This window comes from Dryobates pubescens, chromosome 20, assembly GCF_014839835.1.
Source record: "Dryobates pubescens isolate bDryPub1 chromosome 20, bDryPub1.pri, whole genome shotgun sequence".
NCBI classification, from domain to species: domain Eukaryota; kingdom Metazoa; phylum Chordata; class Aves; order Piciformes; family Picidae; genus Dryobates; species Dryobates pubescens.
The window spans coordinates 8,217,485-8,238,225 of NC_071631.1; the positions used below are offsets into that span (position 1 = coordinate 8,217,485).

The 20,741-nt window shown below is 50.2% G+C and overlaps 2 protein-coding genes across 3 annotated transcripts in view; both read left to right on the forward strand.

Annotated features, from left to right (window-relative positions):
* The first annotated feature begins 894 nt into the window (after positions 1-894).
* HTR1D (5-hydroxytryptamine receptor 1D) lies at positions 895-9,305 on the forward strand. 2 transcript variants are annotated; one of them, XM_054170975.1, is made up of 3 exons: positions 895-934; positions 2,693-2,746; positions 6,696-9,305. In XM_054170975.1, the coding sequence occupies exon 3, from the start codon at positions 7,496-7,498 to the stop codon at positions 8,630-8,632; it is 1,137 nt and encodes a 378-aa protein (XP_054026950.1). In that variant the 5' UTR covers positions 895-934; positions 2,693-2,746; positions 6,696-7,495; the 3' UTR covers positions 8,633-9,305. The 2 variants fall into 2 exon arrangements, with proteins under 2 accessions (XP_054026950.1, XP_054026951.1); XM_054170976.1 differs by lacking the exon at positions 2,693-2,746 and having other exon boundaries at positions 6,676-9,305.
* Positions 9,306-18,781: 9,476 nt separating this feature from the next.
* The window catches only part of LUZP1 (leucine zipper protein 1), a 34,845-nt gene continuing 32,885 nt past the window's right edge, over positions 18,782-20,741 (forward strand). Inside the window, exon 1 of the mRNA XM_054171135.1 lies at positions 18,782-18,895. The gene's annotated coding sequence lies outside the window, so the exon portion shown is untranslated. The remainder of the gene's footprint in view (positions 18,896-20,741) is intronic.

Sequence of the window (20,741 nt, forward strand, 5' to 3'; positions counted from 1 at the left end):
CAGTGGCTCCTGAAGAGGCTCTGGTGTCAGTGCTGCTGTCAAGTATCTTCACTCGAGGGTCACTCTGTGCCTTGGTTTCTCATCATCCTCACACTTGTCTGTTTGCCCCATCCTCTTGCCCCATCATCCCTTGACTGCCAAGCCTGCATGCCACTTGGGAGGCAGTAGTGTGAGTAAACCTAGGGCAGGTTTGGCTTCCTTTGTTCTGTCCTGTTCCTGACTGCTTTTGTAGGAAGTCCAACACAACCCTTTGGCCAAGCTATGCGTTGTACATGGCTGTGCTGAGAAAACCTCACTCTGGTAGGCTGGGACATCACCTTCAACTTTCAGGCACTCTGAGCTGAAAAAATATTCATGGGTACAGGCACCAGGTGAAGAACAGATGAGCCAAGGGCAGTGACAATGCAGCCAACTTGCCTGAGATAATTTCCATCTTGAGAAGTGGGGGTGAAAAACCTACCATGTCCTGCCTGTTGGGCGGCCAGAGGATACCACAGATCGATGCCTTCAGCACTCTAAAGATAACTGCAGACGCCACAGCCGATGGCCTGCATTGCACAGACTGTAAACTGCACATGCTGGAGACACTAAACCCTCTAGAGATGATAACTCATCAGGTTCTGCTCAGTACTCCTGTTCCTGAGACCATGGAGGTCCTGCCTTGGTGACGTCCTGCTGGGAGACTGCTGGCAGCTGAACACGCTGGACGGCCTCTTGCTCCTGCTGGGCTCCCAGTGTTTCAGGGTGTGCATGCCTGTGCATTTCTTCTCTTTTCCTACATGCATGGCCGTGTTCTTCACTTAATTTAATGACTGCTTGAGAGTTCAGGTTATTGTTCTTCAGTGTATGTAGCCGAAGCAAATAACTTTGCTTTGTTTTCTTTTCCAACAGGAAAGCCATTTACCTCTGTTCAGGACTTTTTCTTGAGTAAAAGGTAATTTAACTGAAATATTAAACTGTTGAGAAGACACTCATTTTTTTACCTAGATGGTAACTAAAATTCATTATATCCTTGTATCCTAATTTTAACCAGAGCCTAATTACTACCTTTTGTTTTTTGTTTTAATTACATCAATGGCAGTGATCAGCAACTCACACACTAAGCAACACAGACTCTGAAACCAGCATCACAGAGAAGTACACTCAAGGAAACTTTAAAAAGTATATTCAGAGCCCCCAGTTCCTACACACCTGGAAGCTTGGAACTTTGCATTTGCATCAGTCCATTGAATTTGGTGGTTATTTGCAGTGGATGAAGTTGGGTCAGGCAAATGCATAAATCATTGGGAGAGAGGAGCTATAGATTTTAAGACACTTTCATGGCCATTCTGGCAGTGTGCACATCCCCAAACACAACACTGCCTGCAGGTTTTGTTCACAGAGCCCAAGAGCTTCCAAGCACCTGAAGGGAATCACAGCTCTGTTTACAAACTCTTTGGGGTTTAAAAACATTTGCATCTCTATTTTACAGTTCCACACTGGATAGTGGCTTGTAGGGGAAGGATTATTTCTGACTAATCATTCTGCATGAGTCTATAGCCCCTGAGGATAATTTAGTCGTGGAGAATATGTTTAAATGTGTAGCACAGGGAGCACCCAGAAACATGTAGGTCAAGTTCACAGAATCACAGACTGTTAAGGGTTGAAAGGAACCTCCAGAGATCATCCAGTCCACCCCAGCTACCACAGCAGGGGCTGCCACCCCCCTACCACCCAGGGTAGATCACACAGGAGCACATCCAGGTGGCTTTGGAAAGTCTCCAGAGAAGGAGACTCCTCAACCTCTCTGGGCAGCCTGCTCTGGGCTCACCCACAGAGTGGCAGTTTTCCCTTCTGTTCCCATGGCACCTCCTCTGCTCCAGCTTGCCCCCAGTGCCCCTTGTGCTGTCCTTGAACATCCCTGAGCAGAGCCTGGCTCCATTCCTGCACATCTTTGTCACCAGCAATGAGGGTAGCCCTCAGGCTCCTCTGCTCCCAGCTCCAAGCCCCAGCTCCCTCAGCCAGTCCTCATAGGGAGATGTTCCACTGCCTGTAGCAGCTTTGTGGCTCTGTGATGGACTCTGTCAAGCAGTTCCCCGAGGTCCTTCTTGAATTGGGTTCTATGTAGGGAACAAAAATTCTGTCAGGCCATATGCTCTGATGATCTCTTCTAGTCTGAAACCAGTGACTCTATTGACTGGCTGCCTTGACACATCTCTGCCAATCAGGATGGGTAAGAGCTGCTCAAAGTGCTATGTGAATGTCTTGGTGAAAGATTCAAATTCACAGACTTTCTCAGTGTGCACAAGTGCAAGATTTGATTAAACACAACATGATGCTATTGAAGGCTCTGAGCACCCCAGCAGCTGTCCTGTCAGATGTCAGCTGCAGGAAATAGCTTTCAGTCATGACAGCTTTATCTGAGAGACAGCCAATGCACTCTTTCTGAGTACCTGATAAATAACTGTCTTGGTGCATGTCTGTACAAAATGGATTCTTTTCCTTTTGGTCATCACTTCACAGGAAAACATTTGTTTATAGAAATCAGTTCAGTAACTCTGGATCTGTTGAGGCATTGTCTGGGTTCTGTCAGACTTTCTCCCAGGCTGTCCTGTTTACTGATGTGCTGGGAATTAATAATACATTTGAACTCTATCCTGGTTCATTTGACTGCAAAGAACATGTTTAAATCAGATATTCCCCCACCTCCCAGTGACTGAGAGCTGTTGGAAGAAACAGGACTACTAATAAGCTTGTTCAGATACAGGTGGGTGGGTGATGTGCTCTTCATTTTCTTTCATGTTGCTGAAACTCTTCTGACAGTGAACAATGGATGGTACAGGGGAAAGGCTTGATACAGCTTCTCTCAGTAACTGAAATCAAGAGTGGCCTTGGCTCTAGCTTTTAAGTAATACTGTGATTGTCTTTACTATTGCTAACCAGTCCCTCTGATGTCTTTGGTTTAGATTTTCTCCTGCATGGGAGGTGTGAGCAGCCCAGTGTTTACACAGAAGAGACCTCATAGACTCTAAAAGTGACAGCACTGAACTGAGCTATTATTGAGGCAGAGAGTTAAAGGAATAGTAAAGGTATGAGGGAAAAAACCCCAACTAACCAGCCAAAAAGACCCACCAGAGAACATAAAGGAAATTTCTTGCAGAGAAACTAGACTAACCCAGAGAGAATTTGGAGGATGTTTACAAGTGGAACCTTTACTTCTGGCCAAAGTGAACAACCACAAAGCCTCAGTGCCAAACAGTGCTCAGCTAAAGAGCCTTGATGCAGCTGAAGCAATGCTATCAGTGGGGGCATTCAGCCTCTGCTTGAAATTCCCCTTGCAGCTGCCCACTCTGAGACAGCTGCTATGCTACTGCTTCCCCAGCTGGAGACTGCTCATTGGCAAGCAGGATGTCTGGACCCAGCCAGTGTGCAGAAGTTGTAGCAAACAGAATAAAGATGCTGGGTTAGGGAACAGTCCCAAAAATGGCTTTGGTAAAGGTAAGTTATGCCTCACACATCTGTTGAAGTAATTAAGAACAGTGGATGAGTATCTGGCTTGGGTGATGTTCAGCAGATTAATTACTGGGACTCTAAAGAGGGTTTTGACCAGGCCCTTTTCCAGAGACTCTTAAAGAAGGTAAATGAAGTTCAGACTACCCAACACATTAAATGATCTGCAAAGTGCATGAACAGTGGGGTGATGACATCTGCTGGTGAAACAAAGCTCTTCATGGGAATAAAGACAAGGACTGACTGCAGAGTGGCAAAGGATCTTAGTTAAAAAGTGGCAAAAAAGGACTGCATAGAGATAGAGGCAAAAAACATAGCAACTAAGAAAAAATGCTGATGTCAGCACTCATGGCTCTGGACTTACATTAAACTGCACTGGTCTGTGGAAATGTCAGCTTCCCACAGAAGGCTCCTTTAGAAACTCCTGACACAAGACTTGGATCAGTGCACTCTGCACTGGATAAAAAACTGGCTGCGGGCCAGGCTCAGAGAGTGGTGGAGAATGGAGCTGAAGCTGGCTGGAGCCCAGTCACCACTGGTGTCCCCAAGGGCTTGGTCCTGGGGGCCTCTTAAGTGTCTTTATCAATGATCTGGGTGAGGAGATTGAGGCAGTTTCAGTAAGTTTGCAGATGGCACCAAGCTGGGTGGCTGTGGGAAGCTTTACAGCAGGGTCTGGACAAGTGAGAGCCATGGGCCAAGGCTCATTGGGTGAAGTTCAGCAAGACCAAGGGCCAGGTCCTGCACCTGGGTCACAACAACTGCATGAGGAGCTACAGACTTGGTGATGTGTGGTTGGAAAGCTGCAGCTTGGAGAGGGACCTGGGGGTGGTGGTTGGCAGTCATTGAACATGAACCAGCACTGTCCAGACAGCCAAGGAAGTCAATGGCATCCTGGCTCAGGTTAGAGACACTGTGGGCAGCAGGGACATGAGGTGACCATCCCCCTGTGCTCAGCTCTGGGCATTCACTCCAGGAAGGACATTGAGGGGCTGGAGACTGTCCATAGCAGAGCAGCGAGGTTGGAGAAGGGCCTGGAGCCCCTGGGCTAGAGGAGGAGCTGAGGGAGCTGGGGGTGTTCAGGCAGAGAAGAGGAGGCTGAAGGAGATCTCATTGCTCCCTGAAGGGAGGTTGGAGTGAGGACGAGGAAGCCTTTTCTCCTTGGTGGCAAGATACAGCAGCAGAGGAAATGTTTCCAAGCTGCACCAGGGGAGATTCAGGCTGGATCTCAGGAAATATTTCTTCACTGAAAGGTTCTCAAACATTGGAACAGGCTGCCCAGGGCAGTGCTGGAATCACCTGCCCTGCAAGTGTTTAAGCAGCTGTGGACCTGGTGCTTGGGGACATGGTTTGGTGTTGACCCTGCAGTGCTGGGGGAAAGGTTGGACTGGGTGAGCTTGGAGAGCTCTGCAACCAGCTACATTCTGTGATTCTGTGCTCTGATTAAAATAGCAAAGTAAACATCAACAATTATTAGGGAAAAAAAAATGAGAAGAGAACAGAAAATGGCATTATGCTGCAGGATAAATCCAGGGTGTCCACACATCTTCAACACCATGGTTCTGGTCCCTTTGGCCCAGGAGTGTGTTTGAGTTGTGAAAGCATAAGACAAAGGCAACAGGATTCAACTGAACCTCAGGGACATCACCAGAGACAAGTGACTGGATTTGATGGAGTTTGGTCACTGTGGCCATTCTTATGGTCAGAAATTCTTACACATTGAACTTCTGTTTGGTGTCACAAAAATGGTCATGAGGAAGAGAGGCTTTTTTACAGACTTTCCTAGAAAACAGGTCAAGAAAGTAACAGCCTACATGTGAAATACAAAACTCTTCTCAGGCCCCTTCTTGGAAAGACTCACCTCAAAAGAAGCAGCAGCTCTAGATATAACTTTGACTCCCAGGAGGTGGTTGCTTTATGAAAAGATCAAACATGCAAAGCCAAAACCTGTTGGTCTTTATGTGAGGACACCAAGGTGTTAGTGGCTCACGTTGAATGTAGAATGGAATTGTTTTGGTCGGGAAAGCCCTCCAAGATCATCTGGTCTAACCATCAGCCCAACACCACCATGGCCACAAAACCATGTTCCCAAGTGCCATGGCCACACATTTCTTGAACACCTCCAGGGATGGGGACTCCATCTGGGCAGCCTGTGCCAATCCCTGATCAGTTTTTCCTAATCTCCAAACTAACCCCTCCCCCCAGCACAATTTCAGGCCATTTTCTCTCCTCTTGTCAGTTGTTACTCGGGAGAAGAGCCCAACCTCCAGCTCAGTCCAGCCTCCTTTCAGGGAGTTGTAGAGAGCAATGATGTCTTCCCTGAGCCTCTTCTTCTCCAGGCTGAACCACTCCAGGTCCCTCAGCTGCTCCTCCCCAACCCTGTTCTCCAGACCGTTCCCCAGCTTTGGTGCCCTTCTCCGGACCTGCTCCAGCCCTCAATGTCCTTCTGGGAGTAAGGAGCCCAAAACTGAAACCAGTACTCAAGGTGTGGCCTCACCAGTGGCCAGTACAGGGGCATGATCACTGCCCTTCTCCTGCTGGCCACACCACTGCTGATCCAGGCCATGATGCTGGTGGCCTTCTTGGCCACCTGGGCACACTGCTAGCTCATCTTCAGCTGTTGTCAATCACCAGTCCCAGGTGCTTTTCCCAGCCACTCTGCCCCAAGCCTGGGGTGTTCATGGAGTTGTGGTGACCCAAGGGCAGGACCCAGTACCTGTCCTTGTTGAACCTCATACAACTGACCTTGGCCCATGGATCCAGCCTGGCCATATGATGCTCTTGCTCTATAGATTCCAAATTGAGTGACTCTTACTTCTGTCAATTACATTTCTATTCAGTGGTTGGGAGGAGGCTGCCTGCTGATTTTCTTCTTGGAGGTGTTCACTGTCTCTCTTTTTGGCCCTGACAGCAGACTTCAAAGCCATTTATGACCCATACTCATGATCTCTCAAGAAAGCTTGGGTTGACAATGATGTAAGTGACATTCTGGTACTTGTGGTTGGAATTGAATGAAAGGTCTTGAGGAAATCTGTCTTAGGATGTTTTATTCAGCTCTGTAAAGATTTCAGGTTACACTGAGTGAATCAAAGCTCATGGAAAGCCTGTAGACTGTGTCCTGTCATCTCTCCATTTCCACAGCTCTTGTATCACCACTCCAGACTCAAAACATTTGCTTTCTTTTTCCAGATCCTCTTCTTCCTCTTTAGAGGGAATCACCACTCCACAGGTTGCTACAATCATTCACCACGTGCATGACCAGGAACATCTCAGTACTTGGAACATCCTGCGAGCTCCAGCACCAACAAATTGAATGCTGGTACCCAACAGCTGACTTCCTCGTTTGAAGGCTGAATGTTGAAAAGAAAAACTGAATGGTCTGGAGGACTAAATGAAAAAACACAGCTCTGCACTTCTCACAAAGTGGTCTTGATTTACAGATCTGGCAGAAATTATGTTTACAGAAGGAATCCAGACAGTATTGTTTTGTGTCTTGGGTACTCTACCAGTAAAGTGTCGGTTGTAAATATAAAGAATGTGACATCCAGCTATTAGAGAGGACAGGAGAATGCTCTTAATGATAGCTTAATGGCAGAGGCATCAATTACATGCCCAGATGCTTGGTTTTCAGGCTCTCATTCTTCAGCGTTGATTTATGCAGCTTTGCAGAGTAGTTCAGAGAGGAGCTGTGAATAAAAGATAATAAAGAATTATTTTAGTAATCCTCAAGATGAACACCACCTAAATTCCCCCTTACAGCATCACTTGCACTGCCATCCACCACAGTCAGGTCTGGATGGTTATGCTACCGTTTTGCTTTAATCATGTCTTTGATGTGAGGGAAAATCTGTCTCGGCAGTGCCTCATCTGCTGAGTTAGCTGAAGTTTCCAACAAGTTCATATTTCTTCACTGCTGGACTCCAGTATGAAAAGTTTCATTTCAGCAAAGAAGTCAGCATTGTCCCAGCAAGGTTACAGTGGAGAGTGAGAAGTGAAACCGGAGCAGAGGATGACTCAGTACAACCATTCAGCAGAGCTCTCTCTGCAGAGCTCAGCGAACAGGTCACTGAATTTTACTGACCCCCCACTGGCTCTGGACGATGGAGCGCTGCTAGGGACGAAGATTTCGCTCTCAGTCCTTCTGTCCATTATAACTTTGGCAACCATCCTTGCAAACGTTTTTGTGGTCATTACAATTTTTCTGACTAGAAAGCTCCACACGCCTGCAAATTACCTCATTGGCTCCTTGGCAGTGACTGATCTCTTGGTGTCTGTCCTGGTGATGCCCATCAGCATTGCTTACACGGTCACCCACACGTGGGCCTTCGGCCAAGTGCTGTGTGATATCTGGTTATCATCAGACATCACGTGCTGCACAGCCTCCATCCTGCACCTCTGTGTCATTGCTCTGGACAGGTACTGGGCTATCACGGACGCTCTGGAATACGCCAAACGCCGGACCGCTGGCCGAGCCGCGCTCATGATTGCCGTGGTGTGGATGATCTCCATCAGCATTTCTGTGCCACCCTTCTTCTGGAGGCAAGTGAAAGCTCATGAAGAAATTGCAAAGTGTACTGTGAACACAGAGCAAATTTCCTACACAATTTATTCCACCTGTGGAGCTTTCTACATCCCAACCGTGCTCCTCCTGATACTGTACGGCAGAATTTATGCAGCAGCTCGCTCCAGGATTCTGAGGCCACCCTCATTGTATGGAAAACGTTTTACTACGGCACACCTCATCACCGGCTCCGCTGGCTCTTCCCTCTGCTCCATTAACGCCAGCCTTCACGAAGGGCATTCCCACTCAGGTGGATCCCCAGTATTTATCAACCATGTTAAAATAAAACTTGCAGATAGTGTCCTGGAAAGGAAAAGAATTTCTGCTGCAAGGGAGAGGAAAGCCACCAAAACTCTAGGCATTATCCTGGGAGCTTTCATTTTCTGCTGGCTGCCCTTTTTTGTCATGTCCCTAGTCCTACCAATCTGCCAGGATGCTTGTTGGTTTCATCCCATCCTACTGGACTTTTTTACATGGTTAGGTTACTTAAACTCATTGATCAATCCAGTCATTTATACAGCTTTCAATGAAGAATTTAAGCAGGCTTTCCATAAACTAATACATCTCAAAAAGTGTTCATCTTGAGCCTTTCCTGGTGTGTTACTGCCCCTTCTGCAGCCTTGCAGCCTACCTGGAAACCTGTGCTTTTATTCCCAAGGTATGGAGCAGTAACTGGCATCCCTGCTGCTACCCTGTGCTGTGCATGGAGCGGGGAACTTACTGCCAGTTTGGTACTCTCTGACTGGAATTCTAGATCCCATAACTGAACCTGTCTGTGGTCTCTGCAGTGATCATTTGTGTGTGTGAGATCAACACATGAATTAAGCTCTCTAACAAGGGAAGGGATGTGAACCCGGGAGCTGAGTTTGTATGAGGTGGTGCAGATTACTCAATCCTGACATAGCTTTGTAAGCTGACAGCATGAAGGTGTGTGCCTGTTTGCAGGGGGCCAGCATCTCTGCTGTATGTTCTTAACCATTTCTGTAGGCTGGGAGAGTTTCTGGAGAACAAGATCTGATGTCCACATTTGCTATGGCATGTATCTTATCCTTTGGAAGTTGATAAAACCTGGGACTTTCTCAGACGTGGTGTAACACAGCTGACAGAAGGCACAGCATGCATGGAAGGTCTGTGGATATTTTACAAACACTGCACTTGAAGCCATGCTTTTGGTGAACTGTAGAAAGAAGAGAATTTGAAACCATATTTTACACATTTCATCCTGAATAGCCGGTGCAGAAACACTACAAAATAAATAGCATGAAAACCACTGAAAAGTACCTCAGTCTTACATTGCTGTTGTTTAACTGTTTGCATGCACAAGCTGAAGCAGGAAAATATGCTTAGTGCCAGTGTGGAATGGCTGGGACCTCAGAAAAGAGGCAGGAAGTTGACTCCCAGAAACAGGGAATAGGAGAGGACAGAATGAGAGGACTCGGCAAGGAAAACCTTCTTGGTGATTAAGGTTATTGGGGTGGATGTGACATCACTGCCTCTGGAATTCTGTCAAACAAACATCTGTCAGAGATTGCAGCATCAGGACCCTCCTCTGGGGCTGTGGGGAGTGGAGCAGGTCTCCTCTAAGCTGCATTTCTCTGTCTTGGAGATCGTATCCCCCACTTGGCAGATGCAAAGCTGGCACGTGGAGGTCTTGGCTGAGGTCTTGGATAGGACAGCACCAAGCAGTGCAGCCCAAAGTTCATGGAACTTTTTAGAGAGTCTCTGGGGTTTTACAGCAGAAGCATCACATCCACACGTCCTTCTGACTGCCCTTCCAGCTCTTAGCCTGCCCACATTCCACTCCTGTGGCCACCCATTGTGCTTTAAGCTTTCCCTGGAGCCCAAATGTCCAATGGAACAGATTTAGGTTGCTTCCCCTCTCCCCTTTTTCCAGTAAGGAAAGAAAATTAGTCAGGAGGAGAAGAGAGAGGTAAAACTACAAAAGAATCATTCTTGCACTGATTTGGAAGTAAAAAGGTAAGTTTAACAAAAAAATAAAAGGCATTTAAGTAAAAGGAAGGTTACAAAGGTATAAGGGATAAATAAAAATATATACAAAACCAGACATAGCTCTGGATGTAAGATGGATTCTCTTTAGATGCAGGTCCCTTAGGTGTCTGAGACCGTGTAGAACAGGCCCAGCAGCAGGGTGTCAGGAGCCGAGGGCAGGAGAGAGAGGCAGGAAATTGCCCCCTCTTACATAGGGTTGTGGACAGCAAGTGGGAGTGGAATAAACTTTGTCCTGGGGACCCCTCCTCCTGGGTGGGTGACAAGTTTCTTTGCCCACCTGGGGCTAGGGGTTTTTTTCAGCCCACTCCTCCTGGGCTGGGCTTAACCTAGCACACCATCCCAACACTGTCCACCACACCTGAGGTCCACCACAGCTCTTCAGTCTCTGTGTTTGCTGCAGAGTCATGAAGCTCCTTCCTGATGCTGATGTTTCTGCTGAGTGGACCGTGATGTAGTGCCCCAGGACCACCTACATGTTGTAACATCAGGCAGAGCACTTGTGTAGGTCACAGAACTGAAGTCTCTCTCACAACACACACAGAGGACAGTTAAGGCTGCCCTGTTTGGGAAACAGCTCTTCTCCCCTCACAAGAGAGAGCTGCTCTAACACAGTCCAGCTACAGAGATTTTGTTGGTGCCACTCCCTGGCCACATCCACACAGCCTGAATCCAGAGTGTGTGCAGTGCCCACTGGCAGTGGTGATTCTCTGCCCTGTGCTCACACCTGAACTGTGCCTGGAGACACACAAACTGGCAGACCACAACCATCCTGGGGAAGTAGTGCAGAGAGGTGAGTTCTCAAACCTGAGATCAGGCCCTGGTACCATTTAATGTGCTGTTCTGAGTGAAGGGGCAGTGTACACCCTGGAGCTCCAGGCTCCTTGTTGGGCTGCCATCTCAGGACACTCATAATTGATACCATTGTGGGACAGATGGTATGGCCACCAGGACAGTGTTGGTCTGCTGGTAGCTGAGGTAGATAGGCATCCCATAAGGCTGGTGTCACCATCCCTGCTGGAATAATGGAATACAGGGTCTCATGCTGGGCCTGTGACAGGGGACCTATATGACTGCATGAATGCAAAAAGATACATCTCCAGGATCCTGCAGAGTCTGGAACTCAAAGAAGCATTTGCAGAGACTGGCAGAAAGGCTCTTAGCTTAACACAGGACACTGAGCATTCCAGAACACTGGCACCTTCTAAAAGAGACAGACAAAGAGCAAATTCCTCCCCACAGGACACAGTCTGTGTTATTTCAGAACAACCTTCATCATGGTCTGGGTGCTACAGGTCTTCCTGTACAGTAGTGTCCCACATTAGGGTTTCAGTCAGCTTTGAGCTCATATATTTAAAGAGCCTGGGTCCTCATCACTGGAGATCTCTGCAGCATCTAGAAGGATTTGGAGGAGCCTTTGACTTTGCACAGCAGAACAAGATTGCACTGCCAGCAATGGCTGATCCCCAGAACAAAGAGCACCTAGAACATTTCCTGCAGCTGTACTGCATGAGAGTGCCCACGATGTGACATCTCCTCATTCCCTCAGGAAGATGGCTTTGTGCTGCCTACAGCAGGGTTTGCCTTTAGCCAGGTCCTTTATGAACTACTCTTTTGCTACCTGATGTTTCAGGATGCCCAGCAGAGAGCTCTTTGGTTACAGTGGTCCTGAGAAAACCTGGCAGCAAGGCTCTCACTTGCTTGTCCAAATGATGCTAAATTGTGGCTTGTATTTCATTTGGGGAGCTTCTCCAAAGTGTCCTTCAGGTGGCCTCATGCATGGTTCTATCACTGAAATCAGAGCCTTGGAGCAGCTAATGCTGACATCCCACAAGGCAGTGACAGTGAGTGTGTCAGTGCTTGCTCAGATCTGAGGATATGCAATCCAGAGAATCAGAGTAACTCAGGTTGGAAGAGACCTCTGGTGGCTGCTAGTCCAAAGTCCTACTCAAGGCAGGGCTGGGTGTGATACCAGATCATGTTACTCAGGGTTTTCTTCAGCCTTCCAAGAATGAGAGCTAGGACTGGGGGGAATGGAGCAAAACTAGAAATGGGTAGATTCAGATTGGACGTTAGGAAGAAATTCTTCACCATGAAGGTGGTCAGAGACTGGAACTGGTTGCCCAGGGAGGTGGTGGAAGCCTCATCCCTGGAGGTTTTTAAGGCCAGGCTGGATGTGGCTGTGAGCAACCTGATCTAGTGTGAAGTGTCCCTGCCCATGGCAGGGGGGTTGGAACTGGATGATCCTTGAGGTCCCTTCCAACCCTGACAATTCTATAACTCTATGATCCTTGGCACTCTCAAATGCATCCTTTGGGCCTCATTCAGCTAGCATTTTTCAGATGTCTGGTCCAGGAAGGGGTAAAATACCCTCTAAACTCAACTGACTTCAACAACATTTTAACTTCCTTTCCATAGGAAGGAAGACTGAAATGAGGCTTGTGTGGAAGAATCTGTAGCAGAGATGTCTGTTGTATTCAGACAAACCCTGTTCTTGGCGTGTGCAGATCCTGTTTATTATTCCCAGCAACTGCCACTCCCCATCCTGGTGTTTCCCAGATATGTCCTGTTCTGACTTCCTGTGAAGCTGGTGCAGAAATATGAAGATCCTTGGTCTGAGGAGGACAGAACATTCTCACTGCAATGCCATAGCACGTGATTTCTGTCCAAGAGGAAGATGGCAGCAGAATGAACTGAGCAAGGCATTGATCTGATTCAGATACTGCTGCTTGCTTCTCAGTACCTTTGTTACCGTGCCCTGATGTGGTTGCAGGCTCTAAGGGGAGGTAATGGTGGTATCTTGCTAATCACAGGAACAAGAAACAGTTATACAAACAAAAATCCCCACCCAAATCCAACAAAATTTATGCTAGTTGTCATATAGAGTGCTGATAATGATGTGAGACTAGAAAGCTCTGCAGCTCACTGCTGCTCACGCAAGCATCTTTCCTTTTTCCTGCTTACTGTGTTTAGTAATATTCCTAAACTCTGACACCCAGCACAGCCAAGGCTCCAACTCTGTCAGGAGCTTTTAGAAGCTAGTTCAACAAACACCAGGGTCTTATCATGACTCTGATGTTATAAGTACTTTAAGTCTGAATACCTGGAATCAAGTAATACCAGAAGAATCTCCACTTCCATTTAAAGACCAAACCAAACCAAACCAATTTTTCTTACTTTGTGGCAAGAAGAAATTAATTCTGATTTGCTGGATAGCACAGGCTCAGCAAACTGGGCTGGATCACCTAACTGAACCGGCAGAAAAGTGTTCACTTTGTGTTAATTTTCTGCCAGTCTAATGACCTGAACAAATGCCAGGACTGGTGCAACAGAAGCAGCACAGAGCCACAAGCAGGGTTCAGGAATGAAGCAGAACTGCATGTATCATCGACAAGCTGTTAGATTGACTTGGACACCTCATTTAAATTCACCATAGAAACAGAGCAGCAAGAATAGCTGAAGAGTCTGTTCAAGGACTTCATGAACTGGAAGATGACTCAGATAGACATTTTTAATAGCCACTGAGAGATCTCTTCTCTGTGAACTTGTCTAGTCTCTTTTCAACCTCATGCCTCTGGCGCGTGTGGCATCCTGTGGCCATCCACTTCTCACGTTATTAAGCTGTGCGTGAAGTGCGTGAGCTACTGTTTGTTCAAACCTGCTACACCCAGATGGGGCCTCTGTCATCAGGCACCTGACAGATTCTGTCACTTCCCCTGAGCCTCAAAAGACCTTTAAGATCATCCAGCCCAACTGTAACCCAATTGCCACGAAACTATACCCTGAAGCACCACATCTACAGCTTCTTAACACCTCCATGGATGGTGATTCCACCACCTCCCTGGGCAGCCTGTTCCAATCCCTGACCACTCTTGCAGCAAAGAACTTCTTTTTCCTCATCTCCAACCTAACCCTCCCTGGCACAATTTCAGGACACTTCCTCTCATCCTGTTGCTGGTGACTTGGGAAAAGAGACCAACACCAGCCTCGCTCCAGTCTCCTCTCAGGTATCTGTAGAGCTCAGTAAGATCTCCCCTCATCCTTCTCCACACTACACAGCCTCAGATGCTCCTCATAAGATGTCCTCCAAACACCTCACCAGCCTCAGTGCTCCTCTCTGGACACCCTCCAGCACCTCAGTGTCTTTCTTATCCTGTGGCACCCAGAGCTGACCCCAGTACTCAAGATGTGTCCTCATCATGGCCGAGTACAGGGCACGATCACTTCCCTACTCCTGCTGGGCATGCTGGTTTTGATCCAGGCCAACTTCCATGTAAGAAAGAGATGGCTGCTTCCCTCCCAGGTTTGGTGCACCCTGCTATTCCTACCTGCCCACAAGCAGAGCAGCCTTCTCCAGCTTACCTTACACCAGTGCACAACACCAGCAGTGTAACCTCTTGCATACCTCCCCTACTCCCCTACTCCCCTGTGCCTGCCCCCTCTTCCTGTTCCAGCCCACGTAGTTTTCTCCATCCTGGTCCTCTTTACTCTTCAGGGTGAGTTAGGCTCCTCTACTTTGTGCCCATCTTCCCTGTCAGTCACCTTTTGTTCAGCATCTCCCCAGATCAGCCAAGAGCTGGCTCTGCTTCCTCACCCTGTTAAACCCTCCATTCCCCTTGTCCCTTTCTGTCCTCTTGGCTGGTGGTTTGGTGGCTGCTCTGGGCCCCCATGAACACAATCAGCTTTTTAACAAATTGCTCCTTCCCCTCAGAGCAGCCCAGCTTTCTCCTTCCTCCTCTTTCCCTCTAGGTTATGGATCACATTTCCTCTCCCAGGACAGAATTTCTAACTCCAACCTCATGACACTAAACTTATTTATTTGAGAAATCTGTATCACCAGCTGCACAGCCAGCACATCAGCTGAGCCTGCCAACCAAGGCTTGGGTGCCACCCAAGCCCTGCTGCTGATTCTACTCATTACACACAGCCTTCCACACCCACTACATGAAGGTGGTGCTGAGCCTGATGGCAGAGACAGGCCCAGTGCCTAGTCCCTGTCCCAGCCCGGATCCCCCAGGTGCTTCACCACCAGCAAAGAGCCAACACTGACAGGTAGTTACAGGCATACAGCTTTCACCAGGCCTCCCTTGCCTTTGGGAAGCATCCCCAAACACATCAGGGTCTCAGGCAGGTCCTTGTGTTAACAAGACAGATGCCATCATTGTCATGTTAGTATTGTGCTCCTGCTGGACACCACTGCAGCTCCTGAGCCTATGAGATGGAGGCTCAAGGTGAGAGAAGCCACTTCCACCAAAATCTCCATGAAGAGATGGAGAATGTTTTCCTCATGCCCAGGGACAAAGCTGTGCTGTGATTTACACAACTACACCCCAAGGCTAGGACCAGGGTTCGTGCACTTCAGCAGGCACCCACCTTCCACAGCAGGTCTGGATCCACACTGAACCTGCACAGGGCTCATCATGGTGACTCAGCTGTGGAGGGAGGAATGCTTGGCCACGGCACACTCAGGAGCTCTCTCTGGTGACTGCTCTCTGCAGTGTGTTGAACACCCATGTTTGGATGGAGAGAAACATCAACTTCCTACCACCTGGAGTACTGTTCAACATTGCTGGCAACATGGGCAGTGGGATTGAGGCACCCTCAGCAAGTTTGCAGATGACACCAAGCTGTGTGGTGTGGTTAAGACACTGGAGGGAAGGGATCCATCCAGAGGGACCTGGACAGGCTACAGAGGTGGCCCAAGACAACCTCATGAAGTACAACAAGGCCGAGTGCAAGGTCCAGTGCCTGGGTCAGGGCAATCCCAAGCACAAATCCAGGCTGGCTGCTGAGAGGGTTGAGAGCAGCCATGCAGAACACTTGGGGGTGCAGGGTGATGAGGTGTTCGGTATGAGCCATCAACATGTGCTGGGCTGCATCAGAAGCAGTGGACAGCAGATCAAAGAAAGGGATTCTGCCCCTCTGCTCTACTCCGCTGAGACCTCACCTGGAGTACTGCATCCAGCTCTAGAGCCTCCAACACAAGGAGGACATGGAACTGTTGTAGACGAACATGAAGATAATCACAGGGCTGGGGCACATCTCCTATGAGGACAGGCTGAGACAATTGGGGCTGTTCAGCCTGGAGAAAATAAGGCTCTGGGGAGACCTCAGAGCAGCCTTCCAGTACCTGAAGGGGGCTACAAGAAAGCTGGGGAGGGACTTTGGACAAGGGTTTGTGGTGACAGGATGAGGGGGAATGGTTTTAAACTAGAGTGAGAGGGACTTAGATTTGACATGAGGAAGAAGTTCTTTACTATGAAGGTGGTGAGACACTGGAATGGTTTGCCCACAGAAGCTGTGGACTCTTCATCCTTGGAGTGTTTAAGGCTACGCTGAATGAGGCTAGTGGGACATCTCTCTGCCCAAGCACAGAGGGTACCTTCCAACTCAGGCCACTCCATGATTTATTGATACTTGAAATATCTTGCAAGATGTTTAAACTGCTCGAGTACAAGGGTGGCCTGCCTTATCAGCCCCACCTGGTGCCCACAAAGGCTGCTGTACCTTCAGGCCACACAGATGCCATCTCCTGGCACTTAAAGCCATTAAAAATCATGGGTTTCACACTTGTGACCAGGGCTCACTTACAGCTGTGTCTGCAGTCAATGCTTTCAGACACTGCCATGAACATCTACTGCAGACAGCCTGCATGGCATGCTGGCAGATGTCTTTTCTCAATCATATGCCAGGGCCTGGCAGACACTTTGGATCCCATGGAAAGCGCACTCCCAAGAATATATCCTCTCAGACCTCCTCAGAATGCTGAATCACTATTCAGATCCAGGTTTGCTGCAGCCACAAAATGGTCTGGAGAGGTTTTCTTGAAGGATCCCATTTTTAAATCCTGCCTTGATACACAAGTGGTGGGCTGTCCTTGGAAGCCAGGTCCAGGTCCAGTGTCACTGGACACTTGCTGAACTAGTCAGCAAGATCAAACGGATTCCATTGTGCTGACTTTGCATATGGGGTGGTCCTCCCACAGCATCATCTCAACCACCTCTCAACTAATTGATCCAGATGACTGTGTCCCACATCCCCTATTTTGCTCCTACTGTGAGGCAGGTTCAACATTGCAGGAGCAGTGTTACCCAAGCCACCTTCACCTCTGGCCTCATAACCAGAGGATTTGGCCTCCAAGCATCTCAATGCTCTAAACTCCTTTGTGGTCTCCATATTGGGAACCTGATACCCAACCTGGTGTTGGATCTTCTCTACTTTGCTGCACCCATCCACAGACAGGAGGCCATTCAGGCTTTTGGTACTCTTTCAGCTCTTTTCACGGTGGAAACACAGACACATCACTGCTAGATGCATCGCAAGAGCTGGCACTGTACTAGCAAAGCTCCCTCATACCAGTTTGGAAATGCAGAAGTAGCATCAGAAAAGCAAAGAACCAGAAAGCCCGCTGAGGGTGGCTGCAGCACAGAGCACATGGAGCCTCTGCTGCTGAGCACTGTGTGCAGGAGGAGCTCCAGGGAAGCAAACACACCTCAGCTGGAATGGGTGGACACAGGCCCTCCTCAGTTTGCCTACAAGTAAGGTCTTGCTCATTCTGTGTTTTGTGTGAGCTTGGATTTCAGATGGAAACCTTGAAAGTTCACTTTGAAATGTTAACACTTCATTCAGAATGAGTGTGTTTCAGTGTGCTATGGGAGCAGCACCAAGGAGTAGCACTTTAGTTTGGTATGACACCATGGGCAATATTCTACCATAACATTACCACCTAGCCTCATCAGAGCCAAAACACCTAGCACCCAAAGCATGTCCCTTTGGCATTGTATGAAATAGAACAGCTTTACCTAACATACCCACTGGCAAAAGGGGGCGATGGATTTGAAGATGTTAACGCTGCCCGGCAGGGAAGCTGGAAGTGCCACCAGCTGCTGACCGGCTCTTCGGTGGACACAGCAAGGTAACCACAGCCCAGCGCTGTGCAACAGCCCTGAGCCACTGCCCCCGGGCGTCTGCCGCTGCACCACCGCTCAGCTACGGAGCTGTGCTTCGCAGCCCAGGAATACCCTGAGCAGCCTTTCCCAGCTGGCCCTGAAAGGGCTGTGGTCTCTGAACTCATCTGAACAGCTCTGGGCCGCATACACTACAGATGGAAACAACTACACCCAGGTCCTCACTTTATTCCCCACTTCAGCCCTAAACTTTCCAAGAGGTTAACACCGCCGGGGAGCTACAACGAAAGGCTCTGGAGGACCAACCCCTCTGTGCCACCTGGCACGCAGCCGCCTGCTGAGGCACCAGCAGTGCCCACGCGGCCAGAAGCCCCTCCAGAGCCCTGCGGGGGTGCCAGAGCCAAGCCGGTGGCAGCGTCAGGAGGAACCACCGAGGGCCTGTCTGCAGACTCCGCGCTCAAACCCGCGGGGATCCGGCGGGCCCCACCTGCACCCCGCGCTCCGTCCCGCAGCCATCCCACGATACCCGCCCCCGGCAAGCCGCCGTCCCATCCACCGGGGCATCCCCGTTCTCCTCCCGGAGCCCTCCAAAAGGCAGCAGCCCCCGAGACCAATTCAGCCAACTCTGCACCTTCCGCCCCCCGAGGCGGCCCGGCCCCTTCCCCCAAAATGGCCGACGGCGCCTCCCCGCCCGCTCCAGAGCCGGGGGAGGGCGCCGCGGAGCCGCACCGCGTCCGGACCGGGGCAACCCCCGCCCCGCTGCCGTTGACGTCAAGCACCGCCCGGTACCGCGTCCCTCCCCTCATTGTCAGCGCCCGCACCCGCCGCCCGAGCCCGGAGCCCCCCGCGGGCTGCGGCTGCCCGAGCCTGGGCTGCCCCGCCGGCGAAAGCGCGCCCCGGGCCGGAGGGAGGCCCGGCCGCTCCCGCCGCCCAGGTAGGCAGAGGTGGCCGACGACGAGGGTGTGGGTGGGGGGGTGTCGCAGCTCCGCCAGACCGGCGGGGCGGGGCGGAATTTGAGGCATCCGCTTTGTCTCGGTGGACGGCAGACCGCCTTCCCTGGCCGGGCGGACGCCGGAGGTGCGGCTAGCCGCGCTGTGGCGGCGGTGGGGACCCCGAGGCCGCCGCACCGCGGACGACCCGGCCCTGCGGCGCCGGCCGGGGCCTCGGCTCCCGCTCGGAAATGGGGCCGCCGTCGGGCTCCTTCCGACGTGACCGGAACAGCCGCTTTCCTGACCGGAGAGCGGCCCCGCCGGCGCCCGGTCCCGCCCGGGAAGGGCACGGTCCTTCAGGGGCTGCTGAGAGCTGCCTTCGGGGAAGGTCTTGCACCCACCGCAGCGCATGGTTGCGTTTTGGTGTAGTTAAGAGTTTGGAGGTTTCCAGGCAGTGCATTTCTTTGAACAACCGGGTTGGTTTTTTCCCTTGCTGCAGCCACACACTCCCGTTTCTGTTGCTTATTTTTCCTTAACTTCTCCTTCCTTCCCCAGCCCACCCACATCTATGGTATAGTTAATAATGCTCTTTGATATGTGCGCTGCCTTTGTTAATCAGTTATCCTTATTTGCTCCCCTGTCGTGAGGGAATTCGCTGATGGAACGCAGCAACCCCTTTTTGTTTCTCTTAAAAGTACCACATTTGGCTTTGCCAGGTGTCTCACGCACTGGTATGCGAAGAAAGTGGAATAGCAGACCCTTGCTGGTTGTCCTTGGTGACCACACTTCCATTACAAATTTAACTTTCGTAATTTATTTGTTTTTTTTCATTCTCATGCTACCTCTAAAGCTTTTAAACCGGTTAAACGCAACTTAAAGTGACCATCCCAACCAATCAGCCCATTCGAGTGAGGTGCAGTGGGATTAGATTTTAATTGGCACAGAAATGCCCTTAAAAAATCTTCCACAGCGATCCCAGGGAGCAGAGCTTGGCGTTGCAGCCTGTCTTGGGCTTGGTTCTGAGCAGGTCTGTAGCTGAGAACCGCCTGGGCGGGCGGTGCCTCTCCGGGCGGTGCACACGGCGATGACAGTCGAAGTGGGAAGCATTTCCCTAGCCCTGGAGTTGTCTCAGGCATGAAGGGTTTAGGGCAAAAATGCAGCTTCTTACCACAGCCCTGCAGTCTCTTGGCAGTGAGCTGCGTCTCCTGGCCTGCTGGATAGTGAGGAGGGACAGTGTTCCTCAGCGTGCGCTCACTGTGCCAGCACGGAGCCAGCAGTGATGTGCTCTGGTCTGTTAGGGCAGCCCACGGCTGTGGCACAGCAGCCCATGGCCGTGGCACACGGCAGGGCCAGCCTGCTCCGTGGCCGTCGTGCCTCCGCGGCACGCTCAGTGTAATTCCTCCCTTGTGCGGGCTGCACAGTGGTGAGGACAGCAGAAGGCTGTCGGTGCTGCCTGCCAGGCTGACCGCCCTATGCCAGGGCTCTGAGAGGTCTGAGGGAGCAGTGGTGGAGTGAGAGGCTGGGGTGCAGGACCCATCTTGGCTGTGGGGGTGCTTCCTGGGCATGGAACCCCCTTGCTGGGATTGCACTCGGGCTGGTCGAGGCAAGCAGCCCTCTATAGCAGGCCAGGCGCTGCAGGGAGGAGCAGGATGTGGGGACTTGGTTGCTGTGTTTCTTTTGGACCTGTGACTGAAAGTTTCTGCAGGCAAGAGTGAACTGGGGTAATGGGGCAGGCAGGTACTCATTAACTAAGCCATAGCTATGCCTCTGTTTTGGTCTGGGCAGCCCTTCAGCCTCAGCTTCCCCATAATCCTATAAATATTAAGTTTTCTCACTCCCACTACTGGGCAG

Bases quoted from the DNA above. Each gene is read 5' to 3' on its own strand.
- HTR1D (XM_054170975.1), top strand. From the start codon at position 7,496: ATGACTCAGTACAACCATTCAGCAGAGCTCTCTCTGCAGAGCTCAGCG.